General features: G+C 41.8%; 1 protein-coding gene across 1 annotated transcript; it reads right to left on the bottom strand.

The window, feature by feature from the left end:
* Window positions 1-27187, bottom strand: rras2 (RAS related 2). Its single transcript, XM_040129743.1, has 6 exons — window positions 26724-27187; window positions 5921-6008; window positions 5584-5686; window positions 3684-3792; window positions 1516-1634; window positions 1-641 (listed from the first exon to the last, which is right to left on the bottom strand). Exons 1-6 carry the CDS (start codon window positions 27165-27167, stop codon window positions 554-556), a joined length of 951 nt encoding a protein of 316 aa, XP_039985677.1. The 5' UTR covers window positions 27168-27187; the 3' UTR covers window positions 1-553.
* Window positions 27188-27359: the final 172 nt, after the last annotated feature.

Here is a 27359-nt window from a genome sequence, read left to right on the forward strand (position 1 = left end):
CACTGTACTGTGGTGATTTAATAGGTCATTAGAAATACACTTTGAAAATCACAACAAATGTCACTTATGTACAGTAGCAGATTAGCACATGGGAGTAAGGATGGATATGGCACAACATACACAAAGCTTCATAAGATAATCTCTCTGCTCTGGTTAGACACCGGAAACTAAACAAAGTCATTAACATTCTGGATATATAATTTTCATTCAATCTCGGTAGCAAGTACAAATGTCACTACAAGGCAAGAGAAGTCCTTCAGAGTACAAAACATTAATTTGTCAGGCTGATTTAGAAGGCAATGTTTAGTGTTGGGACTCTCTCATGTGAATTAGATTACGGCTGAAGGTAGAGTGGTGTTAAAATTTGGCATTGTCAGTTGTCCATAGTGATGTCCTGGGGACAGCAGTTCCTGGTCAAAGTATCTCAGAAAAGGCTGTCTGAAGTCATGCACGTGGAGAAGGCAGCGGTCAGTCATCCACCTAGGATGTGATGTCAGGCAGAGTGGGTGGGGTGGTAGAGAGTAGCTGCATGAGTTACAGTGATAAGGCCGACTCAGACGATCACACAATGGCAGCCACTCTTGTCTTTCTCTTTCCTTGTAGGTTCTGGCGACGGTGGACATTCCTGTTCTTGGAATTTCCTGGGAGTTGGGAGAAAGCAAAATTATCAGGACACACTGGACTGTGTACTTTTGCGATCACACCCTCTTTTTAAAAAAAAAAAAAAAAAAAGGAATGGGTTAAACGGAAAATTCAATTTCTTCATTATGGTTTCTTAAAGGTCCTGAAAAAACAAGAGTTTTCAACCAAGTTTAGAACAGTTTCGGTTGTTTCTCTTGGATCTCTGTCTGTGCTGTCTTATCTGAGCTCCTCTTACTCGTGGGAGAGAAGTGGGCGGGGCGCAGGTGGACAACAGCGTTGTCACGTACTTCCACACACCAATCAGAATGTAGAAATATTTGAATCAAAGTTTGATGACAGTTGTGGGGTGGTTCAATCATGCTGCCAGGTGAATGTTAACCTATCTGATCAAATCTGATCAAACCACATCCACACAGTCCTAATGAAGCAGATTAGATGAGTTTTTGAGAGTTAAACTCTAAATAAATAATACCTGAACATTAAGAACTTTAAGTATGATTGTTGCTTATTTAGTCAGGATTTTTTTTTTTTTTTTTTGGGAGGCATTTCATGCCTTTATTGGCTAGTTGACAGTAGAGAGACGAGGAGCTACAAAAGTCCCTGGCTGGACGTTAACCAGGAGCATTGCGATTCATGGTAGGTGACCTAAACCCTGAGCCAGTAAGGCGCCACCAGGGCACCCCGAGTCCTGAATATTTAATGTTACAGCAACATGTGCAACATATACTAAAGTTTCACTGTATTTTGCATTTATCAAAGTTATCATAGGAGTGCCTGAATGTTTATCTTTTTGGCCACTGTTACCGCAAATTTGAGTCACTGAAAGATCCACATGAGGACAATATGTAAACGGTGCCTTTATAAACCACCTACCTGATTACTCTAACCAGCTCGTGGAAAGCTTGGTCTACGTTCATACGGATTTTGGCTGAAGCCTCCATATATGTGACCTTCAGTTGTCGGGCCAGCTGCTGGCCTTCTTCCTGGGTTACCTGGGGCAAACGGAAGAAGAGAATAATGACGGGCTGAAACTTGAATGTCAACTGAGGTCTAGCCCCTGTAGAAGCATTTTTCCACAATCCCACAATTTCAAAATTTCAAAACAAACCATGTGTTTATGATACACTGGTATCGTGTTCTGACAGGTAGAGATGAGGCAGTTGAGTCAAGCTTGTGAGATAGAATACACTGTTTGTGCACAACCTCATCTTTAGTGTAATACTTGCATACAAACATCGGCTGACCTGCATCCAGACTACAATGTAACAGTGTGAGCCGAAGTGCTCCCTTAACCAACTGAGTGTACTTGTGTTAAATCCTTTCATTTAAGGCTTCCTGTTGGAACTTAGGTGACTGTATGAAGAAAAAAGTCATATTCACACAAGATAACGGCTGCTGCAACTGTGGCTCCTTTTGGATTTTGTATTTCAGCTCATTGATATCATTTCTTTTTCAGGTATGCATAGATGATTCATTGTGAGCATTGGCTTACTAATGGCTTGATACTCTATACTATAGTCTATGTGATCAGTCTGAATAAGTTATCCTTGATATCTAAACATTGCTGTTAAATGTGTGCTGTGTTAACTAATGACCGCTGCAGGAACAAAGCCTAATGAACCAGAATCAAAAGATAAACAAGTTATTTGTACAGGCACAGAGCTGCAGTATTTACTGTGATACTGCTGCAGAACTAAGTCAGGGCTTCATACTATTTCTGTATACGACTCAGTACGTAGAATTCAGTGCGCACTGTATACCACACATGTTCAGACTTTCACATCCAAATGAGAGTGACCCTTAATAACACTGATAGAAGATCCTTGTGACTTTCAAATTTAGCTCCTTTTCTCAGCTACAAGATATATAAGCACACGGCAGTTTTAAAAATTTACTTCTACAGTATGTCCAAATTTTTCAACATTGATACTTTCGCTCATTTTAATTCCTGTCCACTTACTCAAGAAGCATCCTCTGACCAGGCTCTCTCCTTAACCTTCACGAAATCATGCAACATCCCCCCTCCTCTTCATTACATAAGTGCAGTGTGGGACAGTATGGTTCATTACCACCAAAAATGAAGCAGTTTCCACACACGTGTACAATTTTCGATTGCTTTGATTTCATTTTGTCATTTCACAAGTGTAAACTTACTGCACACTTAAATCAGTGTGCAGGACGTCTCGGACACTGAAAACTGCCTCCACCGTCTCTGTGACACAGCTGTGCATGTGATCTGGCACTGAATAATGCAAAAAGGAATTAGGTCCAAAGCTAGGCTATATATGGCAGCAAAGGATAACAAAGGCTAGAAAACTGTAGAATGCTGACCAACTTTTGATTAGGTCTGTTGACATACAGTATTGCTCTGCCAGGTTTGGTTGATATCTTTAACATTGGGGCAGAACTATTCAGGTATCATTTACTTATAGTTTGAGTAATTCTGTTCAAGCTTCTATTATTGAGCTACCATCTGGCTATTTATTTAATGTGTAGGCAAGTTAATCCCAATATCTATAATGTTGTCCGATGTAATGTTTAGCATCTACAGTCTCATGGGAACTGCTTTATCATGGAGAATGTAGAAAAAGGAGAAGATTAAGTAATACACCATCACAAGTTCGTGTCACATGAGACCTGAAATGCTAAAAACTGATTTCAGCGGATAAACCCCATTGACGGTTATTAGCTGTATGAGCCTGTAGGGTTCCTTTTCACCATAAGAGGGTGGTGTGGATTCACTGGAGAAAGTGAGAAGCGACTACATACAAACAGCCAGAAAATTCATCATTTCATCACACTCCCTTTTCTCTCCATCCATCCTCTCTGCCTAACACCATGACTTCTACACTCTCTCTTTTATTCTTTCACGCACATCCTGTTGTATTTTAGCAGCTAGATGCAGCTGCAGTGCTTGCTTCCACTTTCAAGTATGCAAATGTGAATCCTCCAGACTGGTTGTTATTATCTCTTCAGATGATCAAACAGGGTATATGTTTGTCAGTCAGTGGGTGCAGATCTCTGCAACTTGTTGGACTTACTTGTCTCTGTAGTTCCAGATCTGCTTTGTTTCCTACAAGGATCATAGGGAATTCATCTCTGTCTTTGACCCGGAGAATTTGTCTTTGGAATTTGTAGATTTCTTCAAAGCTGTAAAACATATTACACGGTGTTATGTAGTGTTTTTGGAACAAACAGGTTATCGTGTTTTTCATGTGTGGATGTATAGATTCATCTACAAATGTACGTGTGTCCGACCTCCAAACAATGAGGCTAAATGACCCCCCACCCACACAAACACACCCAGAAGTTGGGGTCATCACCACTGAGGATCAGACTGAAGGGTTGAACATGTCAGCAAAGAGGAAAACGTCAGAGCCTCTACTACAGAAACATAAAAATGTTTCTGTAATAGGGGCTCTGCTCAGTGCACTGACCTTACCGTTGTCCCATTATAACATAAATGCCATGTGTTGTTTTTTTTTCCAACCAAATAGCAAATACAAAAAAAAATGTCAATGTGGGGAGAAAAAAAGAGACAGAATTAGACCACAAGTCTAGGACGGCATTCCAGCCACGGGCCCACAGACAGCTTGGTGAGCACATAGTAAATCTGGAAAGACTTGACTAATATAAATGGAGGAAGGAAAGACTGTTTACAACATAAACACTGGGAGGGGGCTGTGGGTGGGGGCAGGGGAATGCAGCTCACTGCACTGCTGAGCAGGGACACAAAGACTGGGAGGATGGGGTGTGACAGACTGACTACAATAAGAATACAATACAGTGTAATGTGAAAAATATTTTCAAGGTGACTTAAGCCCTGATACTGTAAGTAAAATGAGTGAAAAACATTTTTTTTAATCCCTGTGTCATCTAGTGTAACCCTTAAGATTTTCATGAACTCAAACCCCATTTTTGACACTATTTATGGTCTGCATTAGCCATTCAATGTATTTAAATTTACCTTCTATATAGAAGGATTCACTGGAAACCAATGCATGCATGCAGTCCGGTGCAATTTTATCTCATTGATAAGAGCCTCACTGTTTACCGTTCACTCGCTTTAGTTTATTAACGCAACCTTAGTCTGCTCGGCTGCGTCATAGACAGACAGACCAGTTGCTCCTCTGTTGTATTTCTGACAACGTACCTGCTAAAGTAGTGTTTGCCGTGGTATTAAACCACCACCACTGCTGTTACCACGGTTACCACGGGTGTCACCAAATCAACCAGGACTAAAATTGTAAATATTACAGTTTATAATATTTAAGATTTTAGCTTTAAATAATTCAATACAGTTTGACAGTATCAGGTATTTTGTATTGGCTTGTTCCACTTCTTGATGGATGATGTTTACAAAGAGTGAAATACTCAAACCCAAGACAGTTTTATGTGATTGTGCCAATGCATCATCTGGAAATATTCCAGATATCTTGTGCAAAATACATTTGTTTAAAATTTAGCACAAGGTATATCGGGGAACTTTAATAACTCAACTGGAGTTTAAAAAAAAATTCTGTGAGATTAAAGAATGTTTAGCTGCACATTATGAGTTTGACTCACCAGCGTGGTTTAATAGGTTAAAGGCTGTTAGTGGCTATGCATACTGAAATGAGAAGGTCCATGTCATGAGGAGAGAAGTAAAATTCTTGTCAAGCCCCTTAAGTTTTACACATAACTTAATAAATAGAAAGCTAAGGTACACCAATAAGTGAAAACAAGAGAACAGCATGCGGGAGGAAGTGTTGAGAGCGAAAGAAAATGACAACAAGAACAACAGCAAGAAGGTCCGGAAGCACAAGCGGTAACAAGTGACAGTATCAGTGCAAGATTTATGGTGTTGGGAGAGTGAGAGGCAGAGAGGGAGAGAAAGAGTGTGTGTAATTGAGCAGTGAGTGCATAGCAGTTAGTTTGCACATGACGAGAACTGTCACTCACCTTCCCCTGTCAGTGACTGAGAAGACGAGCAGGAAGCCCTCCCCTGTCCTCATGTATTGTTCTCTCATGGCTCCAAACTCTTCCTGTCCAGCCGTGTCGAGGACTAGAGAGCGTGCACACACACGTTGACACACACACACACACACACACACACACACACACACACACACACACACACACACACACACACACACAGACTAACTTGCAGCAAAACAGACTTTTGCAGTTTTTCGAGTAAAATTTAATGCAATAGAAACATACAAATGGCCCACATGTGTGTCTTTGTGTGCGTGTGTATATTTACTCTGGTCGTGTTTGTTCAGCAGAGTGCACTTACTGTCAAGCCTGGCCGCCCTTTCGTCAATCACACACTGCTTGGTATAGGAGTCTTCAATAGTGGGGTCATAGTCAGTGACAAAGTACGACTGCAGGAGAGAAAAAACAGTACGAGAGAGAGAAGAAACCATCAGTATGTCTGGGGTCTGTAACTATGTCAGTTTGATACACAAGTGGTGTCTCGATTACGTATTAACTGTGTATATTACTCACTGTATACTGATCTATCTTTGCAGTGAGTAAACATGAAACAAGGAACATTTTTTTGTTTTATGCTATCAGGAAATGAAGCAATACGTGCACCATGCAAAGGCCGTCAACCTGCGACTTCAGAGTACGAATTTGTAGTTGTTATTTTGTGTTTTCTGAAGTGTTCCTAGAGCTGTTTAATTGCCATCCTCTATTCAATTTTGGCAGCAGTGAGCAGCTTTTCCACTTCCTTTGTGCATCGCATGGTAGGAGAATAGTGTCCATCAAGTCTTGAGACTGATGGCTCTGAGTATACTTTATATTGTCAATTTCCCAGTGTGAACACACTAATGTACATACTGAAAAGCTGCTTAGATTGAGTATGCACTATGGATTTTAGACACAGCTACAGTGATGCACATTAGCTGGCTTCCAAATGGATGGAACAAACAGCCACTCTGTCCTTGTGTTTCTGGTTAAAACAGCACAGACAGCCTTACTGACCTCTACCTCTACCTTTACTACAGTCCTGCAGACAGGAGGTAAACACACTGCCTGCAGACTCTTGCACAAAAAGTGTGAAGTAAATTTTCCCCTGTCACAACAACCACTGCTGGAGTTTAGAGAGCAGACTGGTTTTCATGCTAATAACACATTTACGAGACGTTTCCTCGGTTGCAACAGTTCTTACTCCTGAAGGCTTTGATTCTTTCATTCCGGGGCCAATATCTGGTCTCCTAGTAACCTAAACTGAAAGGGTGGGGCCGGGGGGAGGAGGAGGAATCATGCATTTTTTACATTTTTCCCATGTTTTGTAGTTCTCACTCTCCTCGGGGACGAGTTTAAGTGGTGACAGCTGAGGGGAGTGCTCGGGGAATGAAACACCCTAAAACACAGGGCGATCACGAGAACATAAAATCCAGACAAGGTTCCCTGTTGTTCTAACAAAAAAGCCAAATTAAACTTTTACAGTTACAGTCATGTTGTTTGTGTGTGAAAATGTGTTGTTTGTTTATTTTCTCTTAGCTGGCAGCCGAAAGAAATCTTAAAAATGCAACGGTTTGTATTCAAATTTTTTTTTTTTTTTGGCCTACAGTCCAAAATCCAAAACTATTCACTTCACAGTCGTATATGGTAAAGAAAAATATCAAATAACCAAATATATGGGATTAAAATGTTTGTGTTAAGTGTTAATGTCACTGGCAGATATATCGTCATCAGATTTTTATCTATTTATTTTTTAATCTCAAATATCAATATCAGTAGTGGCCTCAAAAATCCACTGTTAGTCAAGCCGTACTTATAATTGTAATTAGTTTTCTCTTACATCCTCTGCATACAAATTCTGCGTCCCACCTGCAGCTCTCTGTTGTTGCAGGAGATGCAGGTAATCTCTCCCGCTCCTGTCGCTCTGCAGCACGCACGTTTGCTGGCCTATGTCACATTCACTCACCACTGTTCAATAATTCATCCGTGTTAGTGTGTATCCTAGAGCGTGCTTCACTGCAGTGCACTGCCAGTGTGCCTTCAGATGACCAGACAGAGACAGAAAGAGAAAAGGGACGGGAAAAAAAAGCTGCTTGTGTTTCTTGTCCCTCCCACAACCACCACCACCACCACCACCACCACCGCCGCTGCTCTCCCAGCCATAGCTTAAGCACGTGACCTCAGCCTGCCGTCAACCTCTTATTCCTATTCTGTCAACCCTGGGCAGCCGCATTGAGCCCCACACTCCTCTGGCCTTTTTAGCCCCTCCCTCCACATGCATGGGTAGCGTAGCTACCGCACTCTGTTGTGGCCGAGTTGATTCTCCTAGAGCCGAGTTTCCCGTGATAGATGAGGCTGTTTTGCAGTGCCAGCAGCACCAGAGCCAGCACTAACAGGGGCTGTAGTTCGGTCTGGCAGGGCTTCAGCTGGGCAGCGAATAGAGCGATGGGCTAGGTGGGGAGGGGGGGGTGCAGTATGACTCAGGCGTACTGCTGATAACTGTGTGACATAAGCAACTCTGAGTCATGTCCAGTAATATGACCCATAATTCCTTATATTAGTCCATGACTTCATCAGATGTAACAAGCTCCAAAAACAGAATGAATCACGCTGTATGAGTCAAGTAGACCCAGGGTTTTCGGGAGCAATAGCACCCACAAGTTCCTAGTAAATCCACCACCTGCAACTAGGGCCAGGTATCCCACCTCAGTACTTTTTGACCACTGACCAAAATGTGTCAAGTATCAGAAACTGTCCCAAAAAGTAGGATTAAACACTTTGTCAGGTATCTTTTTAAAAAAATATCCTTTGATATCAGATATTTCCTGATTTAAACCTTAACTTTGAATTGCATTTCATACTATTTAATTTCAGCAAAGTTCTTGTCCGGTTCCTTTGTTAGGACAACGTTAAACTACTGTGTTTGAGAGGTTTGGCTTTTGTTAAATGTACCAAAAAAGGGTTTAGGGAAAAAACATATCTATACTCTTCAAGGTGAGGTATTAAAATACATTTTGGGGCTGCAAATAATTTCTCTCCTTGTCAGTTAATCTGCCTTTTTTTTTTTTTTTTTGAATAATCAATAAATCGCTTAGTCTATAAAATGCCAAAAAAGCTGACATCTTCATATGTCTTGTTTTGTTCCAACAATAGTCCAAAACCCAAAAATATTTAGTTTATAATGATACCAAACAGAGGAAAAACAGAACAACATTTGAGACGCTGCAAACAGAGAATGTCTGACTGATTTAACTGACTTGTCAAAATTGTTGCCCTTCAACTAGAAATATGCAGTGATGTTATTCATTGTTGTGGTACTGGTATCAAAACTAAAGTATGGGATGGACATAAGCATGAAGAAATTTTCAGATGATATCGGATCTATTTGCCGCTAAGACAAGCTGCGACATCGGCGTGCCTAATGTTATCTGCCAGGCTATTTCACAGGTTCGTACTGAGGAGGCAGACGAAGTTCTAGACCAATTTGCATGAAAACATTTGACAGCTGTCGTGAGGAGACAGCTGACAGCCACAGTGGGGTCCGCAGCTCAAACCTTAATGTCTGTACATACAAACACGCACACACCAACACACGCAGATGCCGCACAGTGGCCCGTGTGCTCTAAATCTTAAAACAGTCACTGCTAAATGCCCTCCAATCAGATAAAGTATCCAACTGCAGCAATACTTACAACAGAAGTGTTCTTCATCAACTTCACCAAGCTGAGAAAAATTATTACTTAAACAGGGTCAACTTGCTGTATACCAACTTGTATTTTGCATGGAGTAAGGAATGATGCTAAAAAAGCCAAGAACAACCCAAGCAATCATCAGGCCAGTGCTGACATGACCACCATTATGGGTGTGTGTATTTGTGAGCTGTAAAACCAGGATTATTAACATCCCTGGATTTTCGTCTCTGTTCAGCAGTAGTCTAGTTTAAGTTTATTTAAAGTTGCTTATCAAACCAAGGTGTTTCTAGTTTACAATATAAAAGAAAATCTAAAGCAACTACTGAAGCAAAACTGAGAGATTATTAAAAAAAAACAGAACAAGAACAAAACAAAACAACGAGAATGAAATCCAAAAGCCTGCAGAACCAAGCTGCAGTACAGTTTAGATGTTGGTGGCAAGGTGGGTCAGGCCACACTCAGCCTCAGTCAGCTCTGCAGGAAGGAAACTCCACCTCTGCAGCAGGCAGCAGGCCCAGCCAAGCCCTCGGGTGGTGGTGATGTCACAGACAACATGTTCCCCTACCCGCCTACCTACTAAAATCCAAACCTGTCACTCAGTTCCCCTCCAGCATTCCAGCTATACATCCCAGCCCTCCGCCCACACACACACACACACAGCACAGGCACACTCAACCCAGGAAAACATTAGAGGCCTGTTTTCCCCACGAAATACACGGATGATGGATGAATCTCAGGTACAGCACAGCCTTTTGTGCCAGGCTGAAATTAACACACAAAGAAGAAAGTCAAAGAAAGAGTCAATTATGGAATACTGTCTTGTATGTTATTTTAGATTAATCAGTTAATCGTTTAGTCAATAAAATGCAATAAAATAGGAAAAACAAAATACCCATCATGCTTTCCCAAAGTCCAAATTGATGTCATCAAAGTGATTATTTTGTCTGAACAACAGGCCGGTACCCAAACAAATTCAATTTACAATGATGATACAGGAAAGCAGCAATTCATCACAGCGGAGAAGCTGGAACTGGAAAAATAAACCGAATAACTGGATGATTATCAAGTTTGTTGTTGATAAACTTCCTGTGGGTCAACAAACTGACAAATACTTTAAGCAGTTTAGCCATCCCTTGTACAAAAAAACATTACCATCAGTGATGCATTTAAAGCTGGGAAGAACTGAGCAAATGTTTGCAGATAGAACCAAAAAGATAGCATCAAATCATCCAACCAAGTGTATGTGTGTATGCTTTGTAAAACGCTTCACTAGTCAATAGAAGTATCAAATGCCGTATGTGGTCCAGCTCGTGGAGTTTCATAATTTGGATTCATACATACATTTATTTCAAGCAACTGCTCAGGTTTCTTTCTAGTCGACTGCTCCTCAGTTGAGACATGAAGCAATAAATCCTGACTCTTACAGCTGCTGGTTGCCAAGCCTTAAGGAAAGCAAGAATGGTTGATATGTGTAGGCGTGTAATCAACATCATGCTTGCACTATGCACCCACTTCCTCTCCACAAAAAGGGCCTTACTAACACTAAATATAGATCCTTTTCCATCTCTGTCAGTTATCCTACTTGTTTGGTTAGAGCCGCCTCTCTGACAGTTAACCAGTGTAGTATCATTAACTACACAGAGCACAAAACCACAAATTCAGCACCAACGCAGATAAAACTGAGATTGCCTACCACATTTTCATAATGAGAAGGAATGCTTAGCTAAAACAAATAGTCATCAACATAGTCAGGAGTTAATTATCTTCTACATGTGGCCCAATGCCCAATGAGAATTCCCAGACCTTGACTTGAAAATCATCAGCCGTAGTTATTCTTTAATTAAAAAAAAAAAAATGTAAATTGAATGCCATTAAATTGTGTTATTCTAGGAAAAATTCTGTCAGCATCTGCAGGTTTAAAATGTTCCCCAGTCTCCTCATACCCTGCACCAACACATCACAGCCTACCACAACATTTTCCTCTGCTAAAGCTGATACATAGCACGAGAGATTTTGTCATTCGGAATTGTGGGAGACAGCAAATGTAACAAGAATTTCACTAATCTTATGTCTGAATATAGACGCATTTTGTGGACTAACAAAAAATAGCCCTGGATGGAGGAGTGCGTGTGAAAATGAGCGAAGCGTGGTTTGATTCATTCTGCAAAATAAACTGAAGGTGAGCGTCAGCCGTGCTGTGCACATTCTCAGGACTCATGCTATTGTATGCGCCAGATTACTAAGTAAGCTTTGTTCATGAAAAATTGAAGAGAGAGTCATTGTGAATGATGCAACGTTTTACATTGCGTCATTGCAGTGGAGTAGCAGGACTCTGCTCTCGCTGGCTTTTGATGGTGTCTGTCTAAGATTCAGTGGGCAACTCTCCCACACTACAAGACATGTGCCAATTGTATCAAATGATTCATCCAATTTGGCAGGTATCCAAGAAGCCCAACTGATTAATAGGTGTCAAGACTCGGGTCTTCAACCTCAGACTAGAAAAAAATCTGATAAGATTATCATTTCAAAAGAGGAAATACATCTTCAAGGGTCAGGAGAAGCTGTGGTTTTCTTACAGTGAGTGAGTTCTGCTGACAGAGCAATACAAACTGCTTCATAGACGGACAAATTAGCACCGAGAAGCTGGACAGGAGTGGCCTCCCCCAGCGAGGCCAGGGTGGGGTCGGGGGAAGTGCCCCTCCGGCTGACAGGTGAAACGTGCCGTTTCTAAGACTTGTTCAGTGGGCCAGAGCCAAGTGCAGCAATTTCAATTAAGGACACAAACCCCATGCCAGACATTCTGGAGCCTGCCAAGTTGCATCCTCTGCTAAACAGCAGCAGAATGTGAGAGATCGCGATGATCCAATCCTGATATAATCATGACATGATAAAACTGACCCATAAATTGTACAAGCGTGTACATACATCAAGTGTGTATCTACATGTATTATGGCATAAGTATTCACACTTTTCTTACTTTTCAAGGATTTCCTCAGACCTTTAACTCACATTGATGTAATTTCATTTTTGTCTCTCAGGACTCAGACAAAAGACAAAATTGATGGTGCCACCAGATACATACACATTAATGTAAACTGCACTTTCTAAAATATCTCTAAATTTTTCTTCTTTTTTTGTACCTTTATACTCAGAACCTTTCAGGGTAAATCTCATTCCACTGAAATCTACTTTAATCAGTGTCTAGGTCAGACTTTTTCTTGATTACCTAAGCATTACACACCACAGCAGTGTAGCATGCATTGACCTAAGAAGAGAAAAATTTGACTTGGGGCATCTGTGTATCACTTCCTGTCCTCAAACCCGCGCAGGTTTAACCTTTGCAGAACCTCTGGGGCTGGACCTTGAGCAGCTGTCGGTAATCAAATAGCCACCATGAGGCTTTAATGTTAAACAGATGGAAGTGAAGACCAGTTCCTTTGCATCTTTACACTGTCTGTCCTCCATCATCGCCCTTCTTCTCATGCTTTCACAAGATTTCACACAAGTGACACAGGAATTAGTTTGAGGAGCACTGTTTTGTTGAGTACTTAAGAGTGCCTGAAGCGAGAAATAGTGGGAAAAAAATGAGACAGAATGAAAGGTTTGAGGGGGACGGAGACTGTAGGCTACATGGAGAGGGAGAGCAAGAGAAAAAGAGGGGGAGGGAAAGGCATTAACTTCCTGTGGAAACACCCACTTTTCCCATGAGCTCATACAACCCAGAAAGGTCACTTATTCAATACCTAATACACACGGTGAGAAAGAGAGCACACAATGTGTCCACTGCCTTAAAGGGCCACTGGGGAGCATTCTCCTGAAGCTGGGAAAGCGTTAAGACAGTACACAGTGCTGCAGAGAGCTGCTTGAAAAAAAAACAAAAAACAAAGTTTTGATTGTCATTTTCAAAACTCTTAAACCACCGCTGTAAAGCTTAATGATCATGTGGTAGGCTGAACATCCACAGTAACAACACTTTCCTTTAATGTTTACAGTTATAGAATGCCGTCTGGGTGTAGCACTGAACCTTGGCTTGATGCCGAATTAAATGAACCCATGCACATCACTCCTACAAGCTCTCCTCCTCCTAATGCCCAACAGATCAATAGCTTGTCCCTTTAATCATTGTCCTGTCCTTAAATGTCGGCAGACCAGTGAAACTCTTAGTTATAGGATAATTCAAATTTTTATCACAAATTCCCCTAATAATTTCAGTATTAAATATCTACAAATACTTATACATATTCCAAATTTTTTATGTTTGGATTACAATCTATGCAGCCTTAAAAATTTTACCCTCTCAAAATATTTTGCATGGAAAGCTATATGACCTCTGGTAGCATGTTTCTTACCAATCAGTCAATCTCATCATATCCTAACCCCTGATTGTAAATTTTTCTTATCATACTAAACTTAACTGAGCTTACTTGCGGTCTATTGCTTTTGAAAAGTATGTCCATTTTGTGACAATCTTTCGACTGTTGGCCATCATTTTATTTGGTTACAACAATATTTAACTCTGTCACTTCATTGCTGAGATATTGGGTCGCAGCCATATCACTCCTTAGGTAGGTCAAGTAGGACTCAAGTGGTCAGATGATCAAACAGGCTGTGAGCAAATAACCAGTTTTGCCACTTCTGTGAAAACAAAGGTTCCTTAAACAATACTAACCACTACTAACTTATCCACTACTAACGTTGGGGCTACAACTAATGATTATATTCATTATATTAATGTTATTCATATCATTATTGTTTGAAAACAGACTAAAAGATTAATTAATAATCAAAACATTACCAATTAATTGTATATCAGTAAGCTAATTGCTTGATTGACTAATCATTTCAGCTCATTTCAGGTAAATGTCATTGTAAATGTGCTTTTCCAGCACTGCTCACGGGTTTGACCTACCGTACTTACAGTGGCTTTGCGTGCATGCAATTTTTCAATGCAGGTGCAATTGGAAGATTGTAATGAACATTCCTGATGTGTTCACCATTCATTTTCAAATATTAAATGTCGATAATTTGGGCTAAACTTGTTCGTTTACAACCTGTTTTAATGTCCCACTCGTGCTTGCTGGCCCTATAGGACTTAGAGATGTTTCCATATTTCCTGATCCCTCTGGTTAAGCTGCAGAGTAAAAATTATTGTACCAGATACTAGTCATGGTCAAATTATTTATACTTTCATATATTTATATTCAAGTTGGCATTAATCAAGGACAATTCAATGGCACTTGGATTTATTACAACTATGCTGGACATACTGTTGTTTTACAGTAAAAACAAGTTACATACGGTACGTGCTGAATGGCCCAGCCTGCACTCACGCCTGTAGAGTTGGGGATAGCACTCAAGCAGAGAATAAAGGAGAATAAAGGAGAGGATAAATGTCCCACCAAGTAGGCCGACTCCTGGCGCAGCCAACCCCCTGCTCTCCTCTAACCTCTCTGGCATTAAGACTTCAATAGCCCCGCTAAATATCAATGTGTGCTGGACTCCGAACCCTTTTGAACCCGCTCAAAGGCGCAGAATCAAAGAGGTGCCATTTAAAGGCCTTTTTTTCCACCAGATCGCGGGGCTCAAAGCCACCTGTTTGCTCTATAGTGGACACACTACAAACTATTTCTTTATCTCCATTTCATATGTTGAATTATATGTGGAGACCTGTGTAAACACTTTAGAAGCCCACAAACTGATTAAACAGAACAACACAAAGAGGGAGAACTGTGTGAACCGCCCTTATTGTTCTAGCTGATCATGTGACATCACTAATGTTCCCCTTCCCTGCATTAAGCCTGCTCTAAGCCCAGCCATTGATGGGTTATCAATGCTGTTTTCTCTACGGCCCTTTCTTGTTTTGCCGGGAGAGACAGGAAATAAAGACTTATTTTGATAAGAGTTACCCTGTAAAAAGACACGATGATTCCCCCTGACTGCATTTTGCTCTTGTGAGTCTTCATCAATGCCTGCTTTTGTGGAGGTGGGAAAACCTAGGCCCATGTGACGCTGTATCAAAATCGACACAATTTAAGTGGAGTAAGTGCAGAGAATAAATGAAGCAAGACGCTGACAGTGAGTAATGTGGCTGTGAAGTTCGTGTAGTTAGGGAGTGAAGATTATAATATCATTGTCTTGCTAACATATCAAACATAAAGTACATTGTTATATTTTGAGAACCAAGCCTTGTTGTGACCCATCATCTCAGACAGTATAGTGTTTGCGTATGTTTCGGTTTCATTCTAGGCATTATTCGGTTTTTCTTCCTCTGCTCGTCTTTGTGCAGAAGTAGCACTGCACATGCTCACATCAACAAAGCATTATTGTGACGGCTCAGTGAGAGGACACCAGCTGCTGTGGTGGCTGCGTGGACAGAGAAACTACTGTGACTTTCAAAAACCCATACAAAGTCACTCAGCAGAGTGTGGCTCACAGTCTATAGACTATGGTTTTCTGGGAAAACCGTATGACCGACCACATAATGGGATCCTGATTGATCCTACAACTATCAAGTTTCTCCCAAACACCTCTAAAAAGACTGAATGTATAGCACCTGCAGGGGTGTTTTTATCTTCTCCACAACCTCCTCTCTTTTCTCTGGCACAACTGCTGAGTGCGTGTATCTGCACCGGCGTACTCTGCTGCAGACTATAATTCTTTGCGTGGGGTGATATGTCAAAGAAAATGGGGCCAATCACTGGCCTCATGTCAGATACCCAGCAGAATTACTGTCTTCTGCTTTTAGGCTAGCAGTCCTACAATGGAGGCAGCAGAAATGCTATTACTTTAGCAGGCAACTCCTCATAGATAAGACCTAATGGAAACATCTTCTCTCGCTGATGGTCCTCCCTTCCTGTCCTGTCGAAATCCAGTCCTTTCACATGGGTATAGAAAATGATCATAATCAACAACCGTCCGTGTCACAGTTGCAGTTTCTTGTAAGAGGGCAAACACAGATGGGAGAAAAATTTACAAGAAAAACCTGAACAAATGTTTGGAGGAAAAATCATATGCGGATGTGAATCACATGAATCATATGCTATGGCCTTTGAAGTCACCAGATCTCAAACTAATGGGCGGATGTGTTAAGGCCGGGTCACATCAGCATTTAAATGCAAAATCAATTTATTCAAGACGCATCACATGGCGAAAGCTGACCTGCAAATTTGCGCTGCTGACCAGCAGTGAACTGACAGTTAGCGAGCTTGTCAACTCTGAGAGTTTTTTCAGCCAGGTAAATTACTTTTGTGTGTCTGAGTGTCTGAGCTCTGCATGCTTTAACCAGCTTCTAGAGAGGCCTGGCAGTGAGACGACAATGTTTTGGTTAGACATACCGAACACACTTTTTAGGCAGCTGTTGACTTGGTGTGCACTGGTGTGTGCCAATGAAAAATTCTACATCGGGTTTGCTGACACCAACTGGTGCCGAGGACACAGAGTCACATACGTTTGCTGCATGCGTTAGATCAGTATAACAGTCACACAATAGCTGAGTCACTGACTCAACCAAATTCAAATATTCCTGAGAGTATCTACACATGTATCTGATGCTTACTGAACAGCCTTTCTGATTAGGATCTGTTATCATACCAGTGGGGGAGAGACTCAGAAGCTCATTTGTTGAGGACACAAGTCACACTTGGCCATTGTCATCAGCACATTTGGACAGTGAGTCGTGCTGTACTGTCACCTGTTGAGGGGTTGTCTCATTCCATGCCTCACGTCCCCCCTGATGGACAGCAGGTGCCCCACAGGCCTCCGGGCACTGTCTGTATGAGACGTGCCAAATGTCCACCAGCTGCCTGGCAGGCAGCTCAGGGCTCGGCATCAGCGACAAGCACAGACATATAAAAAGAACCATCAAAATGGGTTCTATCAACGAAGTTGCATGAAAAATGTCGCCTCTAAATGTGCCACACTACAGAAGGCAGTACTACTTTAAACAACAGTGCAGACGATGTTCAGAGAGACATAGCATACTACTGATGCTAGAGTTTGTGTTGGTTAACTAAATACAGGTTAGTCAAATAAAAAAGGTGTACATAAATTTGGAATGCTAAATGTTTGAAGGGAGTGGGAATGGGTTGCTAGAATAAGCGGCTAGCCGGTTTCCCATAGCCAGAGTTGTTGTTCTATGACTCCGAGATGTGAGATCTGATACTGTGGCCAGTTATTCCGAAACAGACAGATGCGTGAACACAGAACAATAGCCAAAAACAACGCAGAGGAACCCACTGCCCTCTCTGTCTGTCTGACTATCTGAGGGGCAGCGACTGGAAAAGAAGTGGGGATATCGCAGGTGAATATAGGAAAAAAAAAAATTCTACGAGTTCAAAGTACATACAAACAATTGTTGTATGCCTCATAGTGCCATCCTTAAAATGTAACCACAAAACAGAATTCCTTAGTTGCAAGTCATATTTAGCATACAGTTCACTGGCTTTATAAAATTATCTAATATTGCATATAAAATTGAACAGCAGTACATGAAAATCTGTTGAGATCAGGTTCTAAGGTCAGATTTTTCTATTAACACAGGAGACAAGATAAAATATATTTTATTTATATTTTTATGTTTTAAAATAAATCATAGAGATTATCTATATAAAAAGCTAAAATTATTCATTTTCAGAAACTACCACCAACACGCTGCACAAAAGCATGCCTCCTGAAAAAATGTTTTTTTTTAAACATATGACAAATTAATAACCCAGCTTAAACTAACTAAAACCAATAGAATACCACCTGAAAATAAATAAAATAAAAATAGAAATACAATCACACAGGAAAAAAAATCATTCCATACAAGCTTTTTGTCATTAATGACTTTCCTCACTCTGACACAGATTCATGCCTGAACTCCTCTATATTACCACAGTCTTATAAAACTGGCCACTGATCAGTTCAGTGGGACAACGTGGGGATTCAAAGCTTTGCTCATGGGCACATCAACAGCAGTTGTTACCGTATATGAGCGATTAGGTAGAAATGCTCAACGGGCATTAGAGGAGGACACAAACGCACAGATCGCCAGACTACTGTCCTTGCTGGTGGTGACATGCTAGGCCTATGGCGTGTGTCCACAAGGCTACCTGCAGGACCTCTTCACGCAGATCCCCCAGTGTTTTCTATGTAAACACCACGTATGTATATAGAGGAAACGTAGCTTCGAGCTGCAATTTGAGACAGACCGAGGACACAAAGCAGAAAGCTTCTCCTATCAAAAAGTTGAACAATAATCATTAAGTTTTTCCTCCACTGAAACATAATCCTGTCTTATCTCTCTTCTTTGACAGTATCTTCTGACAAAGATCAATCAAAATTAAGTCGATGGGGGGGGGGTTTCATGGCTGCCAACATGCCAACGACAGGCCCTAAGATTAACCTTGAGAATTCTTGTAGATTCTTGCTAATGATTTTAGCTACAGTGTCAACTACAGGCAAAAAAAAAGTATGAATGAGTGTTTTTACATGTCTCCCTCCTACTGATGCATATTTATCACTATCATGTTCTGGTTTGATAACCAGTTCAAAAGAGGCTCTAACAGCCCAGGTCGTATGACCCAACCTATAGGTCATGAATCGATAGCAGAAAGATACCAGAACCACACTTAGCCGGTATATTACTCTAAGAACTAGGAACACGTTGTTTTCAATTATTAGTAGAAGAAGCCGAAGTTCTCCAGTGTGAAATGTTGACTAAATACAAGTAGCGTTACAGGAGTTTCTCCCCAGTGAAAAACAGTCTAAAATTGATTATTAGCTCAACCAATAAGTAAACAAGATTATAAATATGACCAGACATTCAATTTCAGCTTATAGTACTTAACAGTAACCTGAAACTTGCTGCTGTCTGCAAAATGCAAAGAGACATACTGCTGATTACTCGGTTAATGTCTGCTGCATACAGAAGAACGTATATACAAATAAATCGTTTTTTGCACACAGGAAGTAATTTATTCAATCAACCCATGACTAATATTGTCTGTCTGTAAGCGGTGCCTAGAGTTCTGATTTGACACCATTTGTCCTCCACTGCAGATTTTTTCTTTAGAATCTGCATCTTATATTCAGACGGCCGTATGGTTTTATATATTTCTTCAGTCTATGGTTATGAAAAAAGATAAAACTCTTTTGCTCTCTTTCTTGGTTTCTCTACATACTGACTAGTGCTGTAGCGCTGCAGTATTGATTAGTAATGGCCTTTCTTGTGGCTGTTGCAGAGAGACAGCACGAGAGAGTGGTAGGAGTAGCTGAAATTATTATCTGATCCCCGATCTGTAATGTCTGGTGAGCAACATTCTTGTTCACACCTTTGCCTCCACCTAACGACTTTACACGGCAGAGAAGACGCCTCAGAAAAACACAGCCGCAAACTGTGTAGGACAACATCTGATCACTGACACCCCACAGCTTATAAATACTTTTCTATCTCATCGCCTTAAAAGATAGAGTACATGCTTTTGATGTAAGATTTCCAAATTATAATAGCTCACTTGAGCTTCTACGTAACGACTGACACGGAGCCCCTCTTACTTTTGCATTCAGGGTGTGAGCAGATGAAGTGGATGGATAAATTCTGATAATCAGTGGCATTTTTCTTGACTTGAGGAGGGGGATCATACCTTCACTCCTGCCACATAATAAACATGGTACAGCCCAATGTCGGGGATAAAGCTCTTCTTTCACTGAAGAAGGAAATGATTGTGTAAACAGTCGCGTGACATAACTCTTCAAAAAAAAAAAAAAAACTACGTTACAGGCGATGAAGAGACGAGGAAAAGCAAAACTCATTATATAATAAATAATAAAAATACATGAAAACCAAAACACGAGAAGAAGTGTGCAGAAAGAGGATGTACACTTACCAAAGGAAGGTGAGCGATAAATGTGTGTGTAAAACCCTTTGTGTAACAGTAAATCTACTCCTAGTAGTTCTTCTAATTCACAACAGATCCTCTGTACTATTAAACTGACTATAACACACGGGTGCAACATATATAATCATAATAGAATCAACCACAAAAATGTACAATAAGCCAGTTGTGCCTCCCGTTGTACGTTTAGCTATTGCTGATTAAAAGTGGTCTTCCTCCCATGATAGTCATTAGTTTCTCATTAGCTTGGCGTGAAAGGGGATGACCTGCTAGTCTCTTGAGCTTTCCCGGATGGGTGGGAGTGTCTTTACAGATCCCGAACTCCCTCTTGCATGAACATTCCTAAGGTGTGCTGCATGGGATTTGTCCAGATTCGAGTAAACTACCCGAGCAACGTGATTGTATTTGTCCGTGCATTTTAACAAGACTAAAAATGTAAAGCCTCGCCAGAGGCTCCTGGTACTGTGATGTTCATCATGTCCCATGCTACAAAATTGTTGGATGGCGCAAACCATATAATGACAGATTTAGACAGATTAGAGGAAAGGCCATGGGGTCATCATAATCAAAGGAGTTTATTTAATTGGAAGCATGAATGTGCTCAAGGCTGCCCATTATATTATATCTTACGTATGATCTGGACACCACAAACTCTTCTGCCTCAGTGCTACACAGACACACACCAGAACGCCTGCTGAATTCATACCTGACTGGTCACACAAAACCGTATTTAGAAAAATATACCTACGATAGACAAGTATGTGTAGATGCCCGACAAGTAAAGACACATGATTGAGTATGTACACTATGAAAAAGAGGACGGTGCATATAGAAGACGAAGAGCTACAGCAGAGAATACAAATTGCCCAGTTAAAGCCGGTTGGTAATTTTATTCTGACTCACAGCAGAGTTATAGCCCTTTCAGAACAACACAGGGAGGCACAATGGGCTTGCAGTTATGGTCGATTATGACAGGTCGGTGCGCGTTATCAGACCCTGCTCGTTACCCAGTGTTTTGATATAAGAAGAAGAACACTCTTCTTTAATAGCATTAGAGTAAATATTAAGTTACTTCAGAATTATGAACTGATTTCTGGAACTCTTTCTCCACAACATAAACTCTGAGCTGTAAAGCCGGTACATTCATTTTAAATAAGGAGACAAAAGAAAGAAATCCTGTAAAATTACAGTCCCAACACAGGTGCAACTTGGCATCAGTGTCTAACATTGCATATGTGTGGAAAAATAACAATAGTGTCTAAGGACTGTGACCAGTGTGGCAGCACACAAGAGTCAAATGAAGGTAGAAGGCGCTTGTGGGAAAGAGAAAATAAGGAACCGTAGCACTGACTTTGTGGAACTGTGCTCAGTACATTTAAGCTCTTGTTTTAAATATCATTGTTTAGTTATTATTGGAGCATGCTAACATGAAACGGATATTGATGTGAGTGTAGCACCAGCTCCTTAGAGTAAACTGATCCTTGTGAAGAAATCAGAACGACAACCGACTATTATCAAATTAATATTTGGTGAGTATTTTTGCTTTTCAGCTATGATAAACATACTCCATGCTGTTTATAGAAGCATGCAGAACAGAAGTAATTTTTCTTTCATTTTGGTGCATGCAGATATTGTCAAGATTACCGAGTGGAGTGAAATGGGAATTGTTTGCAATCACAACTTTGTGTGCTAGTCGCTGCTCGCAATTTGAAGAGGCCCACTTTTTTCTGTAGGTGACATGGAGCTGAAAGGTTTTCCCCTGCATCATTAAATACCATATTTCTTTATATATTTACATGTTCATTTTTTTACTTTATGGTTATAAGTCCTGTTGTGAAAAACAATAATTTGCTTATTTGCTGTCATTGCGGTTGTGCTCTGTGAGAAATCAACAGATGACCCTCCTACAGAGCTAAATAGCCCATGTACTCTCCTCACCTGCCCTAACAGCCACACTCTCTCACACACACACACACACACACACACACACACACACCCACACACCCACACTTGCCAGTAACACACCACCAGCTGTAAACACCTACACTAAGAAGGATCTTACTGTCATATGGTTCAGTTTTCCCTTTCAAAGAAAAGATGTGAACTCCGTCAAAGGAGATGAAGAAACGACGGTCAGAAAATAAGTGGAATTGTTGGCACTCGGCGGTATGGCATGTGACATGTCACTTTGCCAGACGGAAAGTTACAAAACAGCCTGCATCCAAAAATGGGCTGAGAGTATGTGCGTGCATAGCGTTACATTTAACAAAGCTACTAAACTAAGTCTCAAACACACACGCACTAAAGTGTCGCTGCAAACACTTTGCCTAACCACCTGTGGCTGTTTCTGAGAAATACAGATAAAAATGGCACCCACCACATTGAGCTCCAACACTACTATCATTATTATATCTTGCCTCCACATGCCCAAGGAGGGCTGTTCTTATAATCCATGTTTATTCTATTGAATTACCACTTATGGCAACATTCCTCCTAAATGATCTCATATATAAGTAATCAAAGCCATGTATGCCAAATATGTGAGATATGTGGGAAGGGAGTAGGAGTAGAAGAGAAACAGAGAGAGGTCACTTGTGCACTTTAGCTGTAAATCCAGCTGAGGTCTACAAAAACCCCCAACTAATCTGTCTGGACTTGATCAGTCAGGATGTTTTGCTCTCGTGCACCAATCTCCACTGCCGAGGGCTGCCACCACGCTAATACCAGCAAGCATGTGAGCAAGCAAGGCCACGATTTTCAGCCAGCAGTCAGACAACGCAGCATCTCATTATAGTGCCATCTCACTCCGGCAGCTTCTTTGGTTACTCTGAGTAAGGTGGACATGTTTCTGATATGTCACTATTTCTGGGATAAAAACAAACCTACAGACGCACACACCACCCCACATGCAGTCCTCACATGGCCAACGTGAGTCATGTTTTCCCTTACTTGGGACGCTTCCTCCCTCACAGACGTCACATTAAACGACACACTGTGCTCCACAACTTTTGTCAGATGACTCAATGTTATGTCATCCCAAGGCTATTTCAGCTTGAGTCAACTGCTTGGCATTAGGTTGGCCAGCGGCTCCAAGGGATCTGCCACTCTGCTATTACCAACGAAATCATCTTTTATCCGCTGACATCCAAAAAAAAAAAAAAAAAAAAATCCCTGCGCACTAGTCGGTTTTTTGTCTTTTTTGACTCTGCCCGGCCCCATCAAGATTAGCACTGGGTATCGAACCTCAGTACTTTTGAGAAATTAACGAAATGTACCCACAGAAGTGAGTATCGAAAACTGTATTCAAAGTTGGCACCGAATGATTCATGGTGTTGTTTACTTACTTAGTCACGTATTTCCTGATCTAAATCAGAACTGTTTGTGCTTGTGTTAAGGCAAATTTAAGAGTTTGGCATACTTTGCTAAATTTAAAATTCGTGGAGAACGTGTTTATATTCAATAAAGACTGGGATTTTAAAAAAATGTTTTGGTTTCTCTACTGTATTGTAGTAGCTCCTTTATTGAACATATTCAAATGACACAAGATTAAAACGTGCTTCTTAAAATGGTTAATGTGTCATAGTCACCCTGAGCCACACACACACACACACACACACACACACACACACACACACACTCCTGCACACAAAAACTAGGAGCAGACTGCAAAACTGCCTCGAGTAGCCTATTTTTACTGGCCTATTTATAATAGTAACTACTTACCTACTTGACGACAGGATATCAAATGATGATAAATTGTCTCACGAGCAGCCTAGTACACAACATTAAATCGCTATTCTGGTATTGAAGTTGATGGAAAGTTTGATGGCAAATGCTGTAAAAAGTAGATGTAAAAAAATTCTAACCAGAAAAACAATCAAGAGTTTCAAAGAAAGGTTTTTGGGATATGAAGAGTCTTTTGATCCTTGTGATCAAACTGTTTTATTTAGATGATTAATTATAAGAGGCCTGGTCTAAATTGTAATAAATTGTAATAACTGTAATAACAAAAATAAAAGTAAATTACATCAAGTACTTAATATTTCTGGCACAACACATAACAATGAATCTAACCATTGCACACACACACACGCACACACAAACACGCGCACACACACGCACACACACTTATAGTTCCAGTGATTCAGGAAGCAGGTCATGTTTTTCCATACAAAACTAGGAGGTCCTAAGAGCTGCAGTAGAGGGACTTCCTTTGCCGAAGGGCCAAATTCCACATGGTCCATGACCATTAACCCACCCAGGCTGACTCAGACAACCCCCCCCCACCCTCACCCTCACCCTCACTCCCACCCCCAAACTTCACAACACTCAACACAGTTCTAGGGAAAGCCTGGCCTTCACAACCAGCTGTTAGGTCTTTTCCCCTGGCAGGGCACTTCTAGAAAGTTCTAAAATTGGGATGCAGGTTTCCCTCCTGCAGTCAACATTTCAGTCTCTTTCACTGTCACCTCACCAGATCAGCCAGTCGGAAGTGAGAAAAGTGCGAGAGGAAATTAACTGTGGGTCACACTGAATACAAAATACATACAACGTGGATGTTCAAGCAAAAAATCCCAATTCAACAGAGAAAAAAAAAAAAAAGACTGTTCACTGTTTACTTCCCAAATCAAATTTATGGCACGAGCACGACGCGGACAGTGAGATAATATCTTCTAAGAAATTGTAGCAGGTAGCGCTGAACTCCCACAAGTGGCGGAAATAATACGCTTTCGGCAATTCAAGAATGAGCTTTGGACTGATACGGCTGTCTGTTATACTGGCAGGAGACTTCTAGAGAATCCCTTTAGGGAATAAAGCTGCAGCTTTATTGCTAAATCTCCGTTTGCATATAAATCTAACTTGATGCAATGATGAATGAAAATCTTTGCGAAATCTATCACGTGTTACATATAAAGTATTAACTGCTATCTACAAGCATTGACCTTTTTTTTTTTTTTTTTTAGATAAAACTAGTATTGTCAGCCACAGCACGTTGTCAGTTTACAACACATACAAGAAACTTCACAATTACAACAACAGCGCTCTCGCAGTGCTTTTACCATTAGCACATTGAATCAAGTGAAATGTCTGTAAGTTGTAAGTAAGTTGTAAATGCTCCCCTACTTCAGGTCAGTAGGCGATGGCAAAAATCTGTGCCACAGCTATCTGATCCCTTTTTAGTTGGTATGCAGTTAATGAGCTTTTTGAACCCTCATTAGATACAACTCCCCCCTACACACACACACACACACACACACACACACACACACACACACACACACACACTTTTCACCCCCACTCTGAAACGTGTGCCAGCCCCACTATTGTCTGACACTGTGGAGACATGCAGCTGCCTGCAGTCTGGTCTCCTGGAGGCCAGAGCCAGCATCAGTAACACACTGACATGAGGGGGGGCACACAAGGCAAAGGGCAAAGTTTGTCATCTCTTTCGTGCAGAGTGTGAGTGTGAGTGTGAGTGTGTGTGTGTGTGCGTGTGTGTGTCTGCATGTGTGTGGCCTTTTGAGAAAAGGAGCTCCTCTCCTAAGTGACTATTATGAAAGCCTGGAAGGTCAAAGCAAGGCAGGCTGTGCCTGCAGTGTGCTGGAATGCAACCGGGGAGAGAGGGATGTAAACTGTTTACATGCCTCTTATGTGTGACACAGATGACTTTTTCACTATAAAACCCCTGAATTATTTCTCAGGGGGTAGGAGTAACATTTTATTCCTGAGAATATGTCTATCAGTGTGCTGTTTGTTTTCGTTTACTGGGGGTGCTTTGAATTAGGTTAACCAGCAGCTCGCCTCGGTTAAAGTCTACATCTGAGCCCAAAAGTTAATCATCTTTGAATGGACATTTTGTGCTGCCGCCGCCGCTGCTGCTTATTTCACAGTCATTCAACCCTGACGGATTTTCTCCGTCTAGTTCACATATTTCTAATGAGATCTGGAGCCGTTTGGTGGCCCAGTGTACTCTCTTTTTCCTCTCTACGGGTATCGGTGCTCCGATGACATTCGTACAGGGGCCGACGTGATTTCGGGGCAACTTTTCTCGGCACTGTCCTCCCTCGTCTTTAGCTTCCACGCTCCTCTACGTTCAGCCTCAAGTTTTCCGGCGTGGTCGGCTCTCACAGAACTAAAAGCTCCGGGTGGTAACAACTTAGCATGGACTCTGAATCTGCCACTTTGCTCAGCATGCCGGGTTAATAAACTAGCACAGCCCGGGAGCTCCGCAGACCCGCTCTCCTTTCTCTTTTGACTAGCGGCTGTAAACTGCAAAGTGGAAGTGGATCCGTCGGAAACCATATCGCGTTAAAGCGACACCCGTCCTTCCCGGTTGAATTCGCGAAATAATCCTTCCCACCTCACCCTAACATCTCCCAACAAACCCCCCCCCCCTCTCGGTAAATAGTCGTAGGCCTCGGCAAAGTCGCGGAGGCGAAAACAGACCCCGGTATCCGCTTACGGGGTTCCCGTGTCCGGCCTCCCGCTCCCTCTCGCCGCGTTTTCGGACGGGCAGGGAAATCAAAGCGGCGGCCGGGGAGGTTTGAACGCTACTGACCTGAATAAACTGGATCGTCAGGGCCGATTTGCCGACACCGCCGCCTCCGACCACTACCAGCCGATACTTCTCCTGCACCGAGCCGTCCTTCCAGCCAGCCATCGGGGACACTTCGCTGCGCTCGCCGCCGCCGCCGCTGCCGCTGCTGCTGCTGCTGCTGCCGAAACACCAGTGAGCAGCAAACACCCACTTTTTTTTTTTTTTTTTTTTTTTTTTTTTTTTTTTTTTTTTCTCCTGTAAACTGAAGAGGCCCTGCAGTGGAGACACCGGAGCGCAGAGAAAGAGCCCGGATAGGTGCCAAAATGACTCGTCGGTGTAGTCCGTTTTGTGCACAGATTGATGGACAGCGATACCGGAGCTACGGGTGCCTGTCCATACGCCTGACCGCGTTTCAGCCTCCTCGACAACACTGCGATGTTCGAGATGTGCGATAGTGGGAGTCATCAGCCAGGTCAGTACTGGAGTCTGGCGCTAGGGGCCCTTCTACAGGCGCGTGTGACTGCTTTAAACCCCCCCCCCCCCTCCCGCCCACCCACACACACACACACACACACACACACACACAGCCCTAACCCTCTCTATATCAGACAACCCTGCAGTCACATTCCTGTCCTCGAACACAGTCTGCACACACAC

This window comes from Xiphias gladius, chromosome 1 (assembly GCF_016859285.1).
Source record: "Xiphias gladius isolate SHS-SW01 ecotype Sanya breed wild chromosome 1, ASM1685928v1, whole genome shotgun sequence".
NCBI lineage: Eukaryota > Metazoa > Chordata > Actinopteri > Istiophoriformes > Xiphiidae > Xiphias > Xiphias gladius.

What these genes read in the sequence shown, in the direction of transcription:
- rras2 (XM_040129743.1), bottom strand. Translation starts at nt 27,167, where the DNA reads ATGACTCCCACTATCGCACATCTCGAACATCGCAGTGTTGTCGAGGAG. An exon ending in ATCTGGAACTACAGAGACAA is followed by an intron (nt 1,635 to 3,683) that starts GTAAGTCCAACA and finishes CGTTTGCCCCAG; the next exon opens with GTAACCCAGGAAGAAGGCCA. An exon ending in GAGCTGGTTAGAGTAATCAG is followed by an intron (nt 642 to 1,515) that starts GTAGGTGGTTTA and finishes CCCAACTCCCAG; the next exon opens with GAAATTCCAAGAACAGGAAT.